Genomic DNA, 19,633 nt, shown 5'->3' with positions numbered 1-19,633 from the left:
GTCACCAAAGCAGGACAGGATCTCCTCTGGCCCATCCAAACAAGATCTCACCCCTACTCAGCCAGCCACCACACTACTGCCTGAGGCTGTGGCCTAACCAGGCCTAAAAATGGAGAAACTGGCTTTCAAAGATTATGTCTGAAAATATCAAAAAAATATCTGTCAGGAAAAGGGAATACCAGAAAAACTTAAGGCTTAAGATCACTGCACTACAGGAATTTATTAGAAAGTCACAAAAATCACAAAAGTGATGAAAAGTGAGTCAAAAGAATTTGGCCAGAGCAAGAAAGTCCCAAAACGTAATCCAGAAGACAAAACTCAAGAAACGGAATCAAAAATCTACATAACCAGAAAATCCAATACTTACAACAGCTGCTCACTCAAAGAAAGTCAGCAAATGAATGAAGCACTAAGAGACTCACTTCCCATAATGAATCTGTAGACTGACGGTGGCCCCTTAGCAGTGATCCACCAGCAAAATACCAAGGACATTAATACATACATAGATTTAAATAATACAAGGAAATTGATAAAAGTTATATCACCAACACATAATGAGAAAGCAAAACCAGAATTAACATAGTAAGAAACCAATTTAAATTATAAAATCGATACAAAAACAAAAGAAAGAAACCAACTATAGCAAGAATGGACACTCTGGCTGTACAATAGCAATGAAAAATAACAGTACATCGAAATAAAACACATTGTAAGAAAAGGCAAACTCAAAAAAAAATTAACCAATAATGCGTTTCTGACAATGCAGTACAGGATAAGATCATCAGGTTATTTAAAGGTTCTTCAAAAGCCAGACTCTGAATTTAACGCTCCTCTGTTCCCTGTCTTTATTTGACTTTTTGCACATTATAGTTTGTTTTTTTTTCTCTGTTTTCTTTTTATTTCTTTTTCTTACTTCTGCACTGTGGTGTTCTGGTGCTCATTAGGAGCTTGTTTAGCTTGACATGTACTCACATTAGGTTGTCGTTTCTAATGGAGCCTTCAACATATCATGTACTCTTCTTCTTGTTTTTCTTCTTTTTCTTCATAAGAGCTTACCCGTGTCAGAGTACACATAAGTTCACCATCCACCCCATACTCTGTAACTCCCAGTGATTTGCTTAATCTCTCGTAACTCATATTGTAAAAAAAAATAATAATTGAATGCCATTGTAATGTTTCCTGATTCTGTAAGTCACTTTGAGTAAAGCTATTGGCCAAATATCTATTATTATTATAACCATCATCATATTGGGATAAGCTCATACACCCCACCACAGTGTCCACAGGAGTAATACTCCTGTCATATGGTTTAATTGAATCTGTATTGCATAAATAAAGTCTAGACCTTTTTAATTTAATGTAACTAGGGGGCTTCGCCCAATGCTCGTTTCGGTCGCCCACCCCTTGCACTACGCATCAATCACTTTGCGTCTCTGCTAATCACTTTGTTTAAAATGAGACTGAACGCAATGCACGGAGACACGATCGCTCCTCTGACACCCCCTCTTAAATGGGAAACAAATGCAGTTTTTTTTACCTCCTCTTTGCTCGATCAGCTGCTGGCTTGGTGCTGCTGCAATGCCGCGTGATCTGCATTTCGCATGGCGCACTTCTGACATATCACCTGTGTCCATTTATTCAATCTCTTTTCGCTTTTACCTGTTCATCCATATCACATTGAATTTTGATTCCGTGATTGGAATTACATTGTGACAACGCAATGTATAACTGCCCATGAGTGAATATTGTTTCTTTCTCTCTACAAGAAATGTGTATGACATAACCATGCAGGACTTTTCCAAATCTCTTGTGTCACGGGACATGAAGGTGTCTCTGAGACAATCACATCTCGTCTCCTTCCAAGATTTTTTTTTTATAATAGAGAGATTTGTGACAGAGGGGTTTGACGTTCCACATCACTTTGCCTACATTAAGCCTATGTTACACACTTACATGTAAAAATTAGTTTAGAAATTAATTAGATATTTCTCATAATAGGGACTATTTCTCATTGAGAATTGTATGTTAGAGGAACTCGTCTCTTGTCACCATTTGGTGTTTATGATATCTATGGTGTCCTCCACACTTTGCTAACTTGAATCACTTTCTGTTCACTTATTGAAACTGTTAGGACCTGGCGGCTGGTGGACCATGGCTATAGAACTGATAGGTTCAACATGGTCTTACTGCCTTAATGTTCTAATTTCTGTTAAATATCAGCACCAACATCTTCAGTTTAACTACCTATAATAATAACGAATAACGGCTTGACTGAGGTGTCAAGGATAGGTTTAGATAATCCTTAAATCTCTGAAAACCATAGTTTAGGGCTACCACCGTGCACAGAGTCAGATTTGAACAGAAGTGTTAACCAAATGTAAGTTCTTGGCCAGTTACAACTTGATTAAGTATCATTAGCTGTGCACCGAGGCAAAAGATTTACACGTAAGCCATGAACTTATTAATTTTTGAGCCCAGAATGTGGTTTTAATGGGGATTGTTTTGTACACTCACTCACTAGTACCCTCCTTTTACTAAACATTTCCTTAGATTTCACCAGATTACAGGTAAGACCCATCTAGAACACGCCACAGACCACAAAACTAAGAGGATGACACATTGCATTACTAGAAAATGCAGGGAAAGACGGATTACATGACTCCCTCATGACTTTTCAGCAGTTTCAAGTTTCACAAGTATCATGAACTCCCCACATTCTGGTAGCCACTTAACCTGATGCCTGACAGTGCCAGGGGCTGTGCAAATGTTTCCAGATATGGTGAGTTCAACCGCAATCTCGTCTCTTTGTTTCTCATTTTTCTTTTTTGTCATGTTTCGGCAAACAAGAGACATCGGAAAGGAAAGCCTCTCTTGTGTTTGCACGGTCCAAAACTCCCACTTTCATTCTGTTTTTGTGGCCATGGTGTATGCATCGTAGTTTCAGCTAATCGTTGTCAGATCTCGTACACAAAAAAGCTAAACCCTATGCCGATCGGACGGCAGCTCATCCCAGCCTGAGATGAAAGGATGGGGGAAGGAAGCTTTTCCAGGACATGCCTCACCCAAAATGCTAGATGGCAGCTCCCCTGGAGTGTAATGGTACCCCGTATTCCCGCAGGGCGTCCTAGGACTTGGAGCGCAGTTTCTCAGCCCTGTTGGGTACCATGGGTGATGCCAGGAGGAGCTGTGAGAGGACTGGAGGAGCCATATCTCATCCATAGCCCGGAAGTACTCCTAAGTCACAAAGACAGAAGCCCTGAAGTACTTGCGGGCTGAAGAAAAGGCCAATTCTCCATCTGACCCGGAAGTGCGAACAAGTCACGTGGGAGGAAGGACATAAGCACTTCTGGGTCAAGGACTGTATAAAGGACTGCTGGGAACACAGCAAGGGAGCCGGAGTTGGGAGGTAGTGGACAGAGCTTGCTGGGAGGAGTGGAGGAGAGATTTATGTTGGTTATTGTGCTTATTATTGTTGTATTGCCTGTGAATGGTGGCGGAGGTGCTTTTGGGCACTACAAACCAGAAGAAAAGAATTAAAAACCTTCTCGGTGATTTTACCCTGTGTGTCTGTCTGTTGGGTTGAAAGGGGCAACAGCGACCCCTAGCATCTTACAACCCGTACAACTTAAGACAAAAATCAAACCTGTTCGATTCTGTCATGGTTAGTCCCAGACTGAGATTCTCCATGACTCGCTAAGATTACGTCAGGCTATACCTGATAATCATCGTAAAAGTCATTTAATGTGACAGTGGCTTAAGAGTATCCTGATAGGCTGGTTGGTTTTTGACGAGTGAATTTAATATGGGTTTACTTACATCATCGGTGAAGATCGCAAGTTTTCCACTTTCTAGCATGTCTTCAAGCTCCTCGTTGGTTGTTGTCCTGCCAGCTGCAAAACAAATCAGTCTGTAAGCTCACGGCAATGGTGAGTGGCGAGGTACCAACAAAGATAAAGCAGGAGAATGACATATCTAGATATCAAGATGTAGAAGATTTCACCAGCAGGATGTGCTGATTTTCAGCTTTTGGACGTTTAGAAGATATAACATAAAACACGTAACATTCTTAAACCGCCTCTGTCTGCTTGAGTTTTCCTTCAGGGACTCCAGTTTCTCTCATGTCTCCCTAAAGATGTGCTGGATTTACAAAATTATAAAGATTCTAAATTGTGTGAATGTAATTTTGGCATTACTCATGCCTGGTCTCTGTAATGGAGTGGCACCCAGTCTGGGCTAAGTATGTACTGCCTTGCACCTAAGGCGTCTCCAATTCAGAAGGCAATTAGAACAAAATACTGGAAAAAGTAAAAAGGACGTCTCTGATTTCAAAATAGTAAAATAAGAATTGTCAGTACTCACTGGCATTGGAACGAAAAGCACACTAGTAACTTGTCATCCAGGATCCAGTTCTGGAGAAGCCCCATACAGAGAGAGGCATATGTCGGGAATAAGTCGAAATGCACGTGTCATACTATTTGATCGATGAATCTAGGAGAGTCCATGTAACGTATGCACAATATGAAAACATGTGGTCAATGGTTCCTCTGCTGTGTTTTGGGACCTTTCTACTTCACATTATCCTGAACAAAGGCACCTTTAGTGATACCTCGATGGCAAGGAGCATTCAAGAGCTGAAGGGCCACAATGACTGAAGTAAACTCTGTGAAAGTCGCACCTTCTGGGCAATTGTCTAATGGAGTGAATAGCCTGCTGTCAAGCATTTTGTGTTTCCATGTTTCACTGAAATTATGCAGCCATCATCTTAGGCTACATCCACACTACTATGGTTTCATTTAAAAATGCAGGCATTAGTCTGTTTTGTCCACACAACCCTAACATTTTAAACCCCTAAAAATGGAGACTTTTGAAAACGCTCTCCAAAGCCGTGCTGTGTCAGCTTTGTAATGTGGATGGGTGAACACATAAGACTTTTAAAAATGTGGACTCTAATCACACTCTGATTCGTTTGTGCTTATTACATAGCCTTTCCCTGATTGGGTCCTGCTCATTACAACGTCTCATTCTCTGATTGGTCGCCTTCATGGAAGAAAAAAATATTCCAACATAGCGGATATAAAAGAGTTGCTTTTCATATCACATGTTGTGATGCTTACCTACATGTGCAAAAAGCAAACAATTTACCAGTCTCTACAGTTTTGTGATAAATCCCAAGACTTGCGGCACTACCAACCCTTCATGGATTTTTCTGCCAATACACACATGCCCAGTGTAAGGGAACATCGACATCATATGGCGGAATGGTGGCTCTGTGGCTAAGGATCTACACTGGCATCTGGAAGGTTGCCATTTTAAATCTTGTTACTGCCAGAAGAGCATGACCCTTAACCTGGAAATTGCTCCGTTGTGCTGTAGAATGGCTGACCCTACACTCTTACACCCAAAGGTCATGCAAAAAGATTAACAATGTATGTAAAATCAAAGAGTGAGAGGGAAGGTCTACAGGATGGTAGTGAGACCAGCTATGTTATATGGGTTGGAGACGGTTGGACTGACCAGAAAGCAGGAGACAGAGCTGGAGGTAGCGTTGTTAAAGATATTGAGATTTGCATTGGGTGTGACGAGGATGGACAGGATTAGAAATGAGGACATTAGAGGGTTAGCTCAGGTTAGATGGTTTGGAGGCAAAGTCAGAGAGGTGCGTTGGTTTGGACATGTGCAGAGGAGAGATGCTGGGTATATTGGGAAAAGGGTGCTAAGGATAGAGCTGCCAGGTAAGAGGAGAAGAGGAAGGCCTAAGCGAAGGTTTATGGATGTGGTGACAGAGGACATGCAGGTGATGGGTGTAACAGAGCAAGATGGAGAGGACAGAAAGCGATGGAAAAAGATGATCCACTGTGGCGACCCCTAACGGGAGCAGCCGAAAGAAGAAGATCAAATCAAAAATACGCGTTTTCAGTCATTTTAGCACTGACATGCACTGAGATGCTTTCATAAATTATGTGAAGGCGCTAGTGTGGGCAGAGATCGTTTTCATTTTAGATGAAAACATAGTAGTATAGATATTGCCTTATAGTCACACAGAAGCAGTTCCTAACTATTTTAACACGCTTGTGTTGAAGGATTATTGTGAGAATAGAATATAACCAGAAGATGGAAACGTGAACCATAAATCGCAGACAGATGGGAAAAAGAGGTCAGAGCGCAAAAAGACAAATGATATGACAACCAAATCAGGACGGCAAAACGAGAATCAGAAGTAGGGGTCAAAGAGATGAACAAAAATCGAAAACGATATCTGAAGCCCACTTCTTAAAGTGACCTACGACATTAAATTTCATGTTCAGGAAACATGATCTACCGAATGATAATGTGTAATGTGATCTTGACCATATTTATATCATCACATCTTGTGATGTAATCGATATGACAATCACAGTCACGTGATGCGTCAAACAGCATCTCATAAATAAAGGAAGAAAATGGGAATAAAATAAAACTTTTTCGATTCAATTCGAAATGATCAAACAACTTCTACGAAGTAAAAAAAGACATACCTAAAACAAACCAGAATAATAAAACGTGTAAATTGTTACACCATCGGTGATCCACAGCTGACTTTCTGTATGAAAGCGGCTACTTACTGATCTCCAGTTGTCTCTGAATTCTGTCCTTGCAGCGATCGCGGTACTTGGACTGCGTGGTGTTGTATTCGGTCATTACCTCAACAAACTTGCGTGACAGCGTTGAGTGCTGTGAACGAGAAGAAGGGAGAGGTAAAAGGAGAGTAAAAAATGTAGAGCAGCCAAACATCAAATGAGAAAAGAAAGAAAGAGACAGTGAGAACAAGAGATGGTCGGAAAGAGGGAGTGTAAGGGAGACAGATGACAGACAATAGGGGAAAGAAGAGGATGAAAGAGAGGGGGTAAGGAAGGAAAAAATAAAAATAGATTGTGAAAGGAAGAATATCAATAGATGAATATGGAGGGAGTGACGAGATGGACAATCATAAAGAGGGAAATTTTTAGATCAGGGAAAGTAAGGGAGAAAGGAATCATCAATGGGGGATGTAGACAGAAATACATGACTGGGTGAACAAGGAAGGAAAACAAGAGAGAGAAGTAGAATTTAGAGAAGAAAGGCAAGAGGGATGATAGATGGAACGTAAGGAAGGGGAAATAAAACATTTAAGAATGTCAAAAAAACAGAGTTCATGAGGACGGAGAAAGAGAGTCCGTTTAGGAAGGTTAGAAGAGATGATGACAAACAGAAGGGGTAAGAAGAAGGAGAAAAAATTGCATAAGGAGGAAGAGAGAGAAAATGGACAAGGGGATGAGAGCCAGAGAAGAATGAGAGGAAGAAAGTGGAAGTAATGAGATGATTAGAAAAAACAAGAGTGTAAATGGATGGATATGATAAATAATGTGAGGGAATAAAGCATGATGATGAAACATAGAAAAAGAGAGGAGACAAAAAAAAAAGGCATGGCTGAGGAAGGATGAAGAGTAAGCATGTAGAACAGGCAAAGGAGATAAGAGGAACAAGGTAAAGCTGAAATATAGGAGACGGAGGATAATGGCGTAATAAAACAGTAAGCAGAGAAACCAAAGAGAGAAACGACAGAATGGAGAAAAAATTAAGAGGTGGGAAACGAGGAGGTAAAAAGAAGTAAAACAGAAAGAGATAAAAAGTAGCAATGTACGATGTGGGGAAAGATGATGAAAAGATGAGAGACTGAAATGAAAAGCATAAGAAGGACAAAAAGAACGAGAAAAAATATAAGAAGTAAAGTCAGAGAGTGAGAGACTCGTTATTATGCAAACAGTATTGTGCATTGAATGACCTGTGCTTCTAAAGTGATCAATTCAAGATCGCCCCTAATTACCCTGATACTTTCGTGTCTTTGCTCCAAGCAACAATCTGATCTGTGAAACTCTGCGGAAGAACACCTGAAAGAAGAGGAAGTGCACTCTCCAACGAGACGCTAAAACAGCTAACAGCAAGGACTAACAGAGAAGATGAATGGCCCACCTGTGTCTTTCGAATCCTTAAATCTGCTGAGGATCTGTTAAGCCCTTCTTCTTGCTCGATACTCTGTTCGATTGCTAAAGACACAAGATAAAACAACGAACAAGTCTGAGGAAGATCTGCCCTTGGTTTTGTTTTTGTACCCCCCTTCTTCAGAAATAACCCCTCAGGAAAGACTCACCTTTTAATTTGGAGCGCACTTTGTTTGCAGTCTTTTTGATGTCTGCGGTCAAGTCTTCCAATTCTTGTTTGGTTTCTGCCCATTTGAATGAACAAGGAGGAAGACAAAAGAACGTATATTAGACCTATGGATCCAACCACTTTTGACACCTTGAAAGGTGTTTTTTTTAACAATCAGTAGCATTCTGCTCTTGCAGTCTGTCTTTGTCTTGGAATCTTGTGATTAGTTCCAACATTCATCTACATTCCAAGTTTTCCCGTATGCATTTACTGTATGTCTTATATCCAATGACCTCTGAATTTTCGTTCATTGTCCAATTGGTTTGAGTGTCACAGCCTACCCTAATTCTTACATCTTTCTTTATAATGAATCCTGTTACACTCTTCTACTTCCTCTTCCCTAACTCTGTTTTGTTACCTATTTGCTTTAAGACCATGTACATGATGTATTTGTCATTTGTACCCAATTTTTGTACCTTTGTTTTATCATTATTACCTATCTGGTACCTGGTTCCTCCAAGTTTGGATTTCCACATTTCACCTCACTGTGACCCAATTCTATGTTTCACGTTACTCATATCACTCTTCTTTAAAAAGTTTGCAGGCCTCCCCTTTTTTGCCATTTTCCATTCATAGATCTTCTTTATTCCCCAGTAATACAAATACCTAATCTCCAACTTTCAAATCTAACTGTTATTAACACCTTCTACTCTCACATCTTCAAACCACCATTCTTTCAGGTTGTCTTGGTGTTCCTTGCTGTTAAATCAATCTCTGATCTATGCTTTCCACCCACCTCAGATCTATCTTATCCCCTGTAATTAACACCCACCCACCCACACGCAGATCTTCTTACCTGTTTGTCACTACCATCTGCCAGCTCTTAGATCATCCTGGTTCCTTGATATTGCCCCCCTCTGCACTTTGGTCTTCACTTCCCTTGTTGTTACCACCCACCTACTGTAAGATCTTCCTACTTACTCATCTTTTCTATAATTCAACTCTGCAATTTTCTAGCATCTTTGTCAATACCATTCCACTCTTTAGATGATGACTTCTCATTACCACCCACCCACTCTAAGATCTTGCTACCTCTTTGTCATAAACTTTCTCAGATCCAGGGTTTTTCTTCTTCCATATTATTAACATTATCTACTTGTGAAACAGTCATTACTTGTTTTTTATTATCACATACCTGTCCTTAGATTGTACTGTTCCCTGCTCATTATAATTATTTAAACCTTAGACAATCATTTTACCACCATGCTATCACCTTTACCCTCTCTGATTGTTTCAACAATTCACATTGGTCACATACAATGCCTTCTTTCAGATTTTGAGAATTCCCTGTTATAAAATCACTAGTTAGCCACTTGATTCTAGTATTTCCATATTGTTGTGAGTGCACTAGACGTTCACTCTCCTATTCTCCTAGCATTGAGTCATTACCTGGATATCACCACATTCTCTACTTCTTTCCAGTAGTCTCACCATTACTGTCTGCCATTTGATGGAGCCTCCTTCCCATGGTAATCAGAGGGTTCTGTCAGTGTTGGCCGAGCACTGAAATATTATTCTGGTGTGGTGGAATAAGCAGTTATCTACAGAATATAGAATTCTTTCACTTAGAATATGAAAATTCTTCAATAGACTTATTTCATCATACTTGGGTATGCAACCTACAAGCAAAAGTCACCACCTTGTAGTTCTGAACTGATGTAAAAAATAATTATGGAGAAACTAACAACTCGGTCTCTTTAGCGGTGCTAGTATTACCAAGACTTTCTGTTCAAATATCTTTGTTTTCTATATTTTTATCTATTCTATTTGATTTTTTAAAAGTACGTCCAACATTTATGAGCAGACATCTTTGTTTTCTTGTCTTAATTTCGGAAACGGACTTGGACTAAACGAAACATCATTAGCAGGAATGGTTACTCCATCATGTGGATTAAGGTAATTCTATGCTGTAAACCAATTTGCTACCAAACACTCCATGACACACCGGTGCCGCGGTTCTAGTTAGTTACGAGTAAAGAGTCAGAAGTACTGCATTTCGAGGATAACAAAGACTACAATTAAAGGAAACACCCTAACAATGACCTCCATTTGAACTTGTATTTTAGTGAATTTCTTGCAAACCCAGTAACACCATGACACAATTTTTAACATTTGTTTTCAGAGATTCCTCCGAATCTCTGTTGTCCCTACTTCCATGTTCTGTTACTACCTGCCATCGGTAGGATCTTCTGCCTTTGCTAACTTTTCCTTTTTTGATCATACAGAAGTCCTACCATCCCTCTGGACCCACTGAGAGTTCTTGGCAGCTCCATGTATTTAAAAGTCTGTCAAGTTTAAGACGTATAAACTTCCATGTTGTTGCCATCCTTCACTCTCTCATGATCGTATCAACTCTTGAAAAAGATATTGACATGCTCAAAGATCTTCCATTCATCTCAGTTTGTAAAGATATCCTTTTTCATGTTTGTTCTGGCATCACACTAAAATGACTGCATAGATTTTCATGACAGTTCACAGACAATTCGGGCATAGTCCAACTTAAAGGATGTGCTAAATGTTACATTGATGAGGGGAAGAACACATGTCATAAAATACCACATAGAAACAACACTGGGCAGGTTGAAGTTTGTGGTGAAATGGTTAATATACTTGCCTTTGAAACAGTTGGTCCTTCTTCGATTCCCACCACTCACATTGAACTTTTGTTTTAATCAAACATTTCCCTAACATTATCCCTCAACTCCTTCCTTCTTTCACCCATTCCCAGATCTTCCTCCTGTCAGGTTTTCCTACTTTTCTTTCTTAGTCTTCAAATCTGTTGTTACCATCTGTTGACTTTGTAATCTTCTCATTTATCCCTCCTTTGCCCCCTCTTTTCTACTTTCACCCATCACTATAACATCATGACATTCCTAACCTTTGGCTTCTGCACAACCATAACTGTTTTGTCATTATCATCCATGCACTTCCAGATCTTCGCACAAGCACTTCTATCATTTCAATAGGATTACAACACTTTACCACTCTAAAAAGTTGGAGTTTTGCTGATAATTATCATTTCATGGTCCGTTGAAAGTTCTACGATTGATAAGCCGAATTTCAGACAAGCTAATTGGAAAACGTCCAGCAAGACGAGATAGAGTGTGCTGCTTTATCTCTATTTATTGGAGAGGATTCTGTGTTCAGGGCTATAATTGCAGGGCAAAAGGACTTCTACAAGACAGAGGTAGAATCCTGACAACAAGAAAAATAGGCTGTGGTGGCATGATGTTCATCGTTATGAATAAACGAAGGGTGGAATATCAGAGTAGCAGTCCATATACTTTCAGTGGGAAACCTCAGGAGCAATTACTCCAAGGGAAAAAGGTGTTGCAGAATGACAGGGATGGAAAATTAACAATTTAATCAAAATTTCTCAGCCCTCTTGAGCAAGAGCAGTGCCTGGATTTTAAGTCTATATTTGACACAATTGTTGTTATCGTTGACTACACAATTATTTTAGAAGTATTATCGTTTTCATAAATCCAGTAACACCTACTGTGATAGACGGCCAGCAGCTCAATCCGGCCGGGACGTCCCTGAAAGTGAAGAATGAAGAAAGGCAGCCTTTTCAGGGCACTGCCTCCCCCGGGACGCTAGGTGGCAGCTCCCCTGGATGGCAACAGTTCCCCAGATTCCCTCAGGGTATCCTGGGACATGGAGTCCATTTCCTCACCCCTGTTGGGTGCCATGGGTGCCGCCAGGGGGAGCTCACAAAGAACCTGGGGACTCTTACTTTTACTACAACCCGGAAGTACTTCGGAGTCACGAGGATGGAAGCCCGCAGTACTTCCGGGCTACTTGAGGACTGAGGATGTAGCATTTGACCTGGAAAAACAGAAGGAGCACTTCCTGGTCAAGGACTATATAAAGGACAATACGAGACCTAGCAGAGAGAGCCAGAGTTGAGAGGTTGGGTGACAAAGCTGCTGGGAGTGGAGGATTATTGTGATTATTGATTATTGTATTGTTATTGGAGAATTGTGACAAGTGTGGCGCTTTGTGCACTTTATTGAAGAAAAATATTAAAATTCTTTTTGGCGCTTTTTACAAGTGTGTCCTGGACGTCTGTCTGGTAGGTTTCATGGGGCAACAGCGACCCCTAGCGTCCACACTACATAAATGTGGGCATCAAAGTTTTTGGTTAATGTTGATAATTTGCTCATTCTAAATCCATTAAGAAATCATTTCTTCAATTAAAAAAGACTGACTTCCTAATTTTGGGATACCCCCTCATGTGTACCTTGAACTTCCAGTCTCAGAATTCATGAATGAACTTGTCCTCGATTAAGTTATCCGCAAAATGCTGGCATATTTTGCAAAAAATGCACATCTTTTGATCACCGGTTATGCTGTATGAATGTACTGCAAATCTGCATGCCTTACCAGTTTTAGTAGAAGGTATAAATCACGTTCGGTGTAGTTGGTGGCTTGTCAGTATCAGACAGTCCTTTGACCTCGGTTGCTTCTCCGACTAATGGATGCAGATTGGTTTTGGGTTTTTCAGCATACTCAGTAGCAGTGTTGCTAGTCCAGGTAGTGCTGGGGCTTTCACTTGCTGTTGAGACCAAAGTTTTTAGTGCCAACATCAGACTCTTAAGTTTTTGGAACTCTGTTTCCTGTTAAAATTGTGTTGTATTACAATTGGTGTATTTTATTAATTTTCTCTGCCTTTTCTAGGATGTTTTTTTGGACATCTATGGATCTGAACATGATTTTTGGCACATATTTTTCTTTACTCCCGTAAAGCTTATAATTTTATATCAACGTCCTGCGATTCCATTGTGGATTTTTGCCAGAATATGCAGCACATAACGTTATTGGTGCAACCAGATTAGGGTTGTGATGGGTGTATCTTCCTCATCTGAGTCTAGATCAATTTAACGTTTGGTGTGCGATTTTCAAAGTAAATTCTGTTTATGGTTTCCTGACTACTTTCTCTGGCTAACAGCTTCTATTTTGTGTTTCCTAGCTTGTTGGAAGGTCGGGTTGTCTCCCCGTTAACGAACGACCCCACGTGTATTTTTTGTTCTTCATCTTCTGACCCTTTTAATTGAAAATCTTTCACTGATCACTGCTTAATCAAAACAGGTTGCTTGCTGGTAGCCGACGTTCACGTTTCTCTCCAAAATGACAAACCTTCATAGTTTATAAATTTTGTAATGTTACTAGATAGCTTGGGGCTGTTAGCAGAAGCTTGAAGAGGGCAACTTTTTGTTTCTTTTTTTTTTCTTTATTGCTCCCTTTACATTTTTTTTTAAAGGTTTTGAATTAAGTCTTTAAACTGTTAAAGTAAATTTGTTTTGTGTTTGTGGGCCGGAGGTTCTTCCCTTTATCCCTGTAGTTCTGTGAGATATTTTGGACTTTTAAGCCTTTGTCCCACTTTTGGGCCTGTGCAGGCCATATGCCTGCAGTTACAGATTGTGGTTTAGTTGATTTGGACTGGTGAAGCCTACACTTTGGATTCTGGCCTCGGTGGAGTGCATTACCTGTATATTATTATAAAGTGTCTTAGAATCACTCTTAAAAGTTGGACTAGGGTAAGAATTTGTCCGACCCCAGAGCGGGACATGAGAAGTACATGAGAAATTCCAGTCTGGTTTTCGCACTGGTCATAGTACAGAAACGGCACTAACACGGGTTGTAAATGACATTCTGATATCCTCTGATGAAGGAAACTCAACTGTAATTATGTTGTTGGATTTAAGTGCAGCATTTGACACCATCGACCATTCTATTTTACTGCACAGGCTAGAAAATGATGTTGGGCTTACAGGCACCGTGCTCGCTTGGTTTAGTTCTTACTTATCAAATCGATTCCAATATGTACAGAAATGTGCTGACAGTTCTCCATCATTATACACAGAAGTTCAATATGGTGTCCCGCAGGGCTCAGTACTGGGACCTTTACTGTTTTCACTGTACATGCTTCCACTGGGATCTCTCATTAGGAAACATAATGTTAATTTTCACTCGTATGCAGATGACACCCAGTTATACCTTTCATTTAAATCAAATGAAGTTTCTCCAATGTTGTCTTTAATTAGTTGTGTTAGTGAATTAAAGGAGTGGATGAATAAGAACTACTTGTCTTTAAACACAGATAAAACAGAGATGTTAATTGTTGGAGGGAATGATGCTGATCACAACAATATTTTGTCATCATTTAACTCAGAGGGAATCCCAGTCAATTTTACTGAATCAGCCCGCAATCTAGGAGTTATCTTTGACTCTAGCATGTCATTTAAAGCGCATATTACAAAGTTGTCCAAAACATGTTTCTTCCATCTTAAAAATGTTAGGAAATTAAGGCGCTTTTTAAATAAACAGGATTCTGAGAAACTAATTCATGCATTTATCTCTAGTAGGATTGACTACTGCAATGCGGTGTTCACTGGATGTTCAAACTGTTCTTTATACAGCCTCCAGTTAATCCAAAATGCGGCTGCGAGAATTATTACAAGAACAAGAAAATACGAACACATAACTCCAGTTCTTAAATCCTTACAATGGCTCCCGGTTAAGTTTAGGGCAGATTTCAAAATCCTTCTTTTAACATATAAAGCATTAAATGGTCGAGGTCCGGCTTACTTATCTGAACTTATCATGACTTACAAACCAAGAGCGCACATTAAGATCTCAAGATGCCGGTCTGCTTATGATTCCAAGGATTAATAAAATAACAGTGGGAGGTCGAGCTTTTAGTTACAGGGCCCCTAAACTGTGGAGTGGTCTGCCTGCTACTATAAGAGATGCCCCTTCGGTCTCAGCTTTTAAATCCCGACTGAAGACTCACTACTTCAGTTTAGCACACCCTGACTAGAGCTGCTGATTAACTGTACAGACTGCATCTCTGTTGTCAGTCATTAGCACTAAAACATAAGTAACATGACAGTTATAATTGTATACTAACCCTCACTTATTCTGTTTTTCTTCTCGGTACTCAAATGTGGCACTTGGTGCCACGGCCCACCTGCCAAGTTGTTTTGCCTGCCTAAGGAAAAGTCATCTCTGATGGAGGATCGCAGGAATCGTGGGAAAGAGGGGTCCTTTCATCGGATTGGCTGGCCCAGCACTGTTTCAGCCGTGGAATGGCCAAATAGGGCAGGCAGCTTGAAGGATGAGGTCTCCAGGACTACACAAATCCAAATCTTATTATGGGATATATCATCTACTGTTAAATTCTGCTCTGTACTTCTAAAATTTATATTTTTTATTTCTTACTATATTGAGAAATTGTTCTGTTCTGTGTATTGTATTGTATTGTATTGACCCCCTTCTTTTGACACCCACTGCACACCCAACCTACCTGGAAAGGGGTCTCTCTTTGAACTGCCTTTCCCAAAGTTTCTTCCATTTTTTCCCTATAAGGTTTTTTTGGGAGTTTTTCCTTGTCTTCTTAGAGAGTCAAGGCTGGGGGGCTGTCAAGAGGCAGGGCCTGTTAAAGCCCATTGCGGCACTTCCTGTGTGATTTTGGGCTATACAAAAATAAACTGTATTGTATTGTATTGTAAGTAATAACAAAGCTTCCTACACCCACCCACTCCCAGCAAGGAGTAGGAGGTCACATCTCAGAATGATTGACGCCATGGTTTTATGGATTTCTGGGATACAATCAGTACTCATGATGACATTTCACCACAAAGATAATAACAATAAGAAGTAAAATAATAAGAAGAAGGAAAACATAATAAAGTAGCATATTGAACTAAGCTGCATGTAATTGTTATCACTTTCCAACAACATCAAAAGTAATACACTAACAAACCCCAAGGTGTCATTTCACCCTACTTTTTCCTGTAAACACCACGATGGAAAGACCACCACCAAATGAAAGTTAAACCTGGTAACAAGCATGTTTATTTAACAATGAATGATCCACAGCCGTTCCTTCATCTGCTGGTATGGCTACTGGAAACACTTTGTGAAGTAACAGTTATGGCAACTAGCCATGTCTATCCTTGAGCTGATTCTAGAGTTGCATTCACTCTTCCAGTGTCCCGATCGTCTTCCACTGTCCTGTGCCGCGACTCTCTCCGTGAATGCCTTTTATCTACTGCTTTATTTGTCCCATGCCCTTGAGTCTCTGCCTGCCTTTTTGAACCTTCCGGGGCTTGTAAAGTGGAACTTGAACGTCCGAGGGGTTCATGGAATGCAGAGCTCAGCGTACCTGTGTGACATTTTGCTGTCAATCATACATCCACTTATCTTTAGGATGAACTATTGGTCTATTACAGGACATTTTCCATCCATGACCGCCAGAGTAATGATACTGTGATAAACAAGTGTGCTCATCCACACATGGGCCAATGATCTCGATGTGCTATTGCAAGGCTGCATTTTCCCTGTGGCCAAAAAACCGTAGTGTTACCAATGCTAATGTTTTGGCTGACAGTGTATGGCTTCTCCACATTGATGTGACATACAAGATTTGTTATGAATATTATGCTATCTCTGTTAAATTGCTATAATGAATTCATTTTTGTCCAGTGTTTCCAAAGCATTCCTCCTTTCCTGGGATGTGCATAGCAATCTCTGCCTGAACGCCATCTTCTGGGAGCTCTTAGCATCTTAGGAGAGTTCACGGGCTCTCCTAAAACCCGGTGAAGTTAGGAGTAGTTTCCTAAATTAGGAAACTTGATAAAATGCTTTTACCAAATTTTACAAAATTTGTGTCACTCTCAGAATTCTGAGCCATTGTGGCCCGTTTTCCTAGTCTGACATGCTTGATAAATACGGGCACAGGTCTGGCTTTTATTTCTGAGGCCTATCACCCATTTTGAGATTCTAAGCAGGCAGATCCTGACACTAACCTACAGTATTTAGTTAGGCCAAGAAAGCAGCAGGTGATGATTATTTTAGTTTTCTTTGTTGATGTTGGGTTTATCCATCTTATTTGTTTTTCTTTGAATAATTGATGTTTTTGGCCTCCTTGGCATTTGAGTTTAGGAATGGCTTACGAGTGCCCTCTATCAACCACAATATCCTGACGGATTGCAGAACACTCTTTCATACAGACAGAGAACAAAACTGTAGCCTGACTGCCCCTTGACTGGCAACCGTGGATCCTTTTTATTGTTTTTTCTTGAAGATCAGAAACTCGGTGTTCCTGCCTGAGAGCCGCAGTCAACTGAAGCACTGCAGCAAAGGAAATCAACAGACGGAAGTTAAACTGTGAGACTCGCCTGCAATTAAGTGTTGTCTGCACCACCATATGGCACGGCATATGTTTAAAAACATTCAACAAACCCAGCACTGCGAGTGAAGTCAATATTTTAAAATTTCAGAAGTGGAGCTGCTGGCAGATATTTCACTCATTTCAACAATGTATCTCGCTTGAGATCCGGGGGAAACCTCTCCACAAAACCCAGCAGCTGTCTGTTTGTCAGCTTGGCGTCTTTCAAGCTGACGGTGTCTGCCATTCTCGCCCACAGTAAAATGTGTTGAATTTTTTTTTTTCCCATTTTTGATATGGCAGCAAGTGTGGTGCCCCCTAGAGGTAAAAGCATAGCACTGCAAAACACCAAGGTACCAACTTTAATTTTGACATCTATTTGGTATCTAGAGAAAGCAGCTGGTCCTGATGGTGTTTTGGGACGCATACTTCAAAGCATGCGTGGAACAGTTGGCCAAGGTTGTTACCAGTATTTCCAACCTCTCCTTGTCCACTGATGTTATCCTGAAGTGCCTTAAAATGACAACTATTATGGCTAGGCGCAAACAGTAAAACGTTAACTGTTTAAATGACTGTCGAACAATTACATTAACACCTGCGATATCCAAGTGCTTTGACAGACTGATTATGGCACATATCAAAAGTTACCCTCCATCTCACTTTAGGTAAAGAATTGACAATGTCAAGATGAATTTTTCTTTTTCAAAGCATCCCCATATGCATTAACACAATCAAAATGTAATTTATTTGGAATTCAAAACATCCACGCATTCAAAGGGCAACCTTACAAAGATCTAAACCAGAAGGTGGCATGGCACTACCTATCTTTCAGTTTTATTACTGGGTGGCAAATATACAAGCTATAAAACCTGGACATTGACACAAACAGATGAACACACACAGGCTTGGTCTGCAATAGAAATAAAATCCTGCAGCACTTCTTTATATTCCTCATTTTGTACCCCAATAAATACAAGTCATCGCCAATATACTAACAACCGAATTGTGCTTCACTCACTCAGAATATGGAACCAATGTAGGAAGTACGTGTCCTGCGGAGGGTTGGCACCCTGCCCGGGATTGGTTCCTGCCTTGTGACCTGCGTTGGCTGGGATTGGCTCCAGCAGACCCCCGTGACCCTGTGTTCGGATTCAGCGGGTTGGAAAATGGATGGATGGATGAAGGAAGTACTTCAAGTTAGAGAATATTCTCTCTGTGGCACCTCTACATGATAACCATCTTTTTCCACCCTCCCAAACTTCAGTTAATTGTTTGTGAAACGTACGGGATTAAACCACTTAGAGATCTGTACATAGATAACGTCTTTGCATCCTACAAACAATTACACTCCAAATTTAACTTTCCATCAACAAAATTTTTCCACTGTTTCCAAATTAGAAACTTTGCTAAACAGAATCTGCCCAATTTTCCTCACATCCCACCTACTTCTATTCCGGAAGAAATATTGATCAGTCTTGAGGACTCGGACAGCATTTTAAAGCAAAACATTTTAAAGTCTTTTCCTTCCTTTCAAAGATCCCAGAGTACAGTGGGAAAAGGATTACAGAAAAGGAGTGGAAGGCAGCCATGCACAGAATTCACTCGAGCTCCATATGCGCAAAGCATTCAATTACTCAACTTAAAAATCTTTTATCGGGCACATCAGTCTTGTTTAAAATTGTCCAAAATGTTTCCAAGGCGAGATCCAACCTGCGAACGTTGCACTCGAGCTCCAGCCTCACTGAGCCACATGTTTTGGGCCTGCACCAAATTAACATCATTCTGGACCAAAAAATCTTTAAATGCCTTTCAGACAGCCTTGGTGTCACAATCCCTCCTAACCCACTAACAGCTGAGTGTGGTGGAGTCAAGGTGGAGAAGGACAAACAAACTGGAATGACCTTTACTACACTATTGGCATGCAGACTTATTTTGCTCAACTGGTAAAATCTTAGCTCACCTCTTTTAAGCCAGTGGGTAACTGAAGTTATATACTATGTGGCGAGCAGCTGGGGCGCAGTACCCAGAAGGACCGGAGGAGGGACTACACCTCTTCCAGACCACGAGGGGGCAACCACCCTGGTGGCTATGGGGACCACGGGAAAGGAGCTTGGCAGCTCAACCCTATAGGGGCCCGTGGTCACTGCCAGGGGGTACCCAGATGCCTGAGGAACCCTGGCTCTCAGCACTTCCGTCACACCCGGAAGTGCTGGGGGGAAGAAGATCAGGGAC

At 40.7% G+C, this 19,633-nt stretch overlaps 1 protein-coding gene across 1 annotated transcript in view; it reads right to left on the bottom strand.

Moving 5' to 3' along the window:
- LOC114643069 (syntaxin-1B) overlaps positions 1 to 19,633 on the bottom strand; it is a 182,834-nt gene that overhangs the window by 8,131 nt on the left and 155,070 nt on the right. The window contains 4 exon segments of the mRNA XM_028791771.2: positions 3,817 to 3,890; positions 6,603 to 6,711; positions 7,990 to 8,063; positions 8,168 to 8,242. Coding sequence (XP_028647604.1) covers positions 3,817 to 3,890; positions 6,603 to 6,711; positions 7,990 to 8,063; positions 8,168 to 8,242 — 332 coding nt within the window.

This window comes from Erpetoichthys calabaricus, chromosome 12 (assembly GCF_900747795.2).
Source record: "Erpetoichthys calabaricus chromosome 12, fErpCal1.3, whole genome shotgun sequence".
NCBI lineage: Eukaryota > Metazoa > Chordata > Cladistia > Polypteriformes > Polypteridae > Erpetoichthys > Erpetoichthys calabaricus.
The sequence above is the reverse complement of the archived record's forward strand: the minus strand, read 5'-3'. Positions and strand labels throughout refer to the sequence as shown.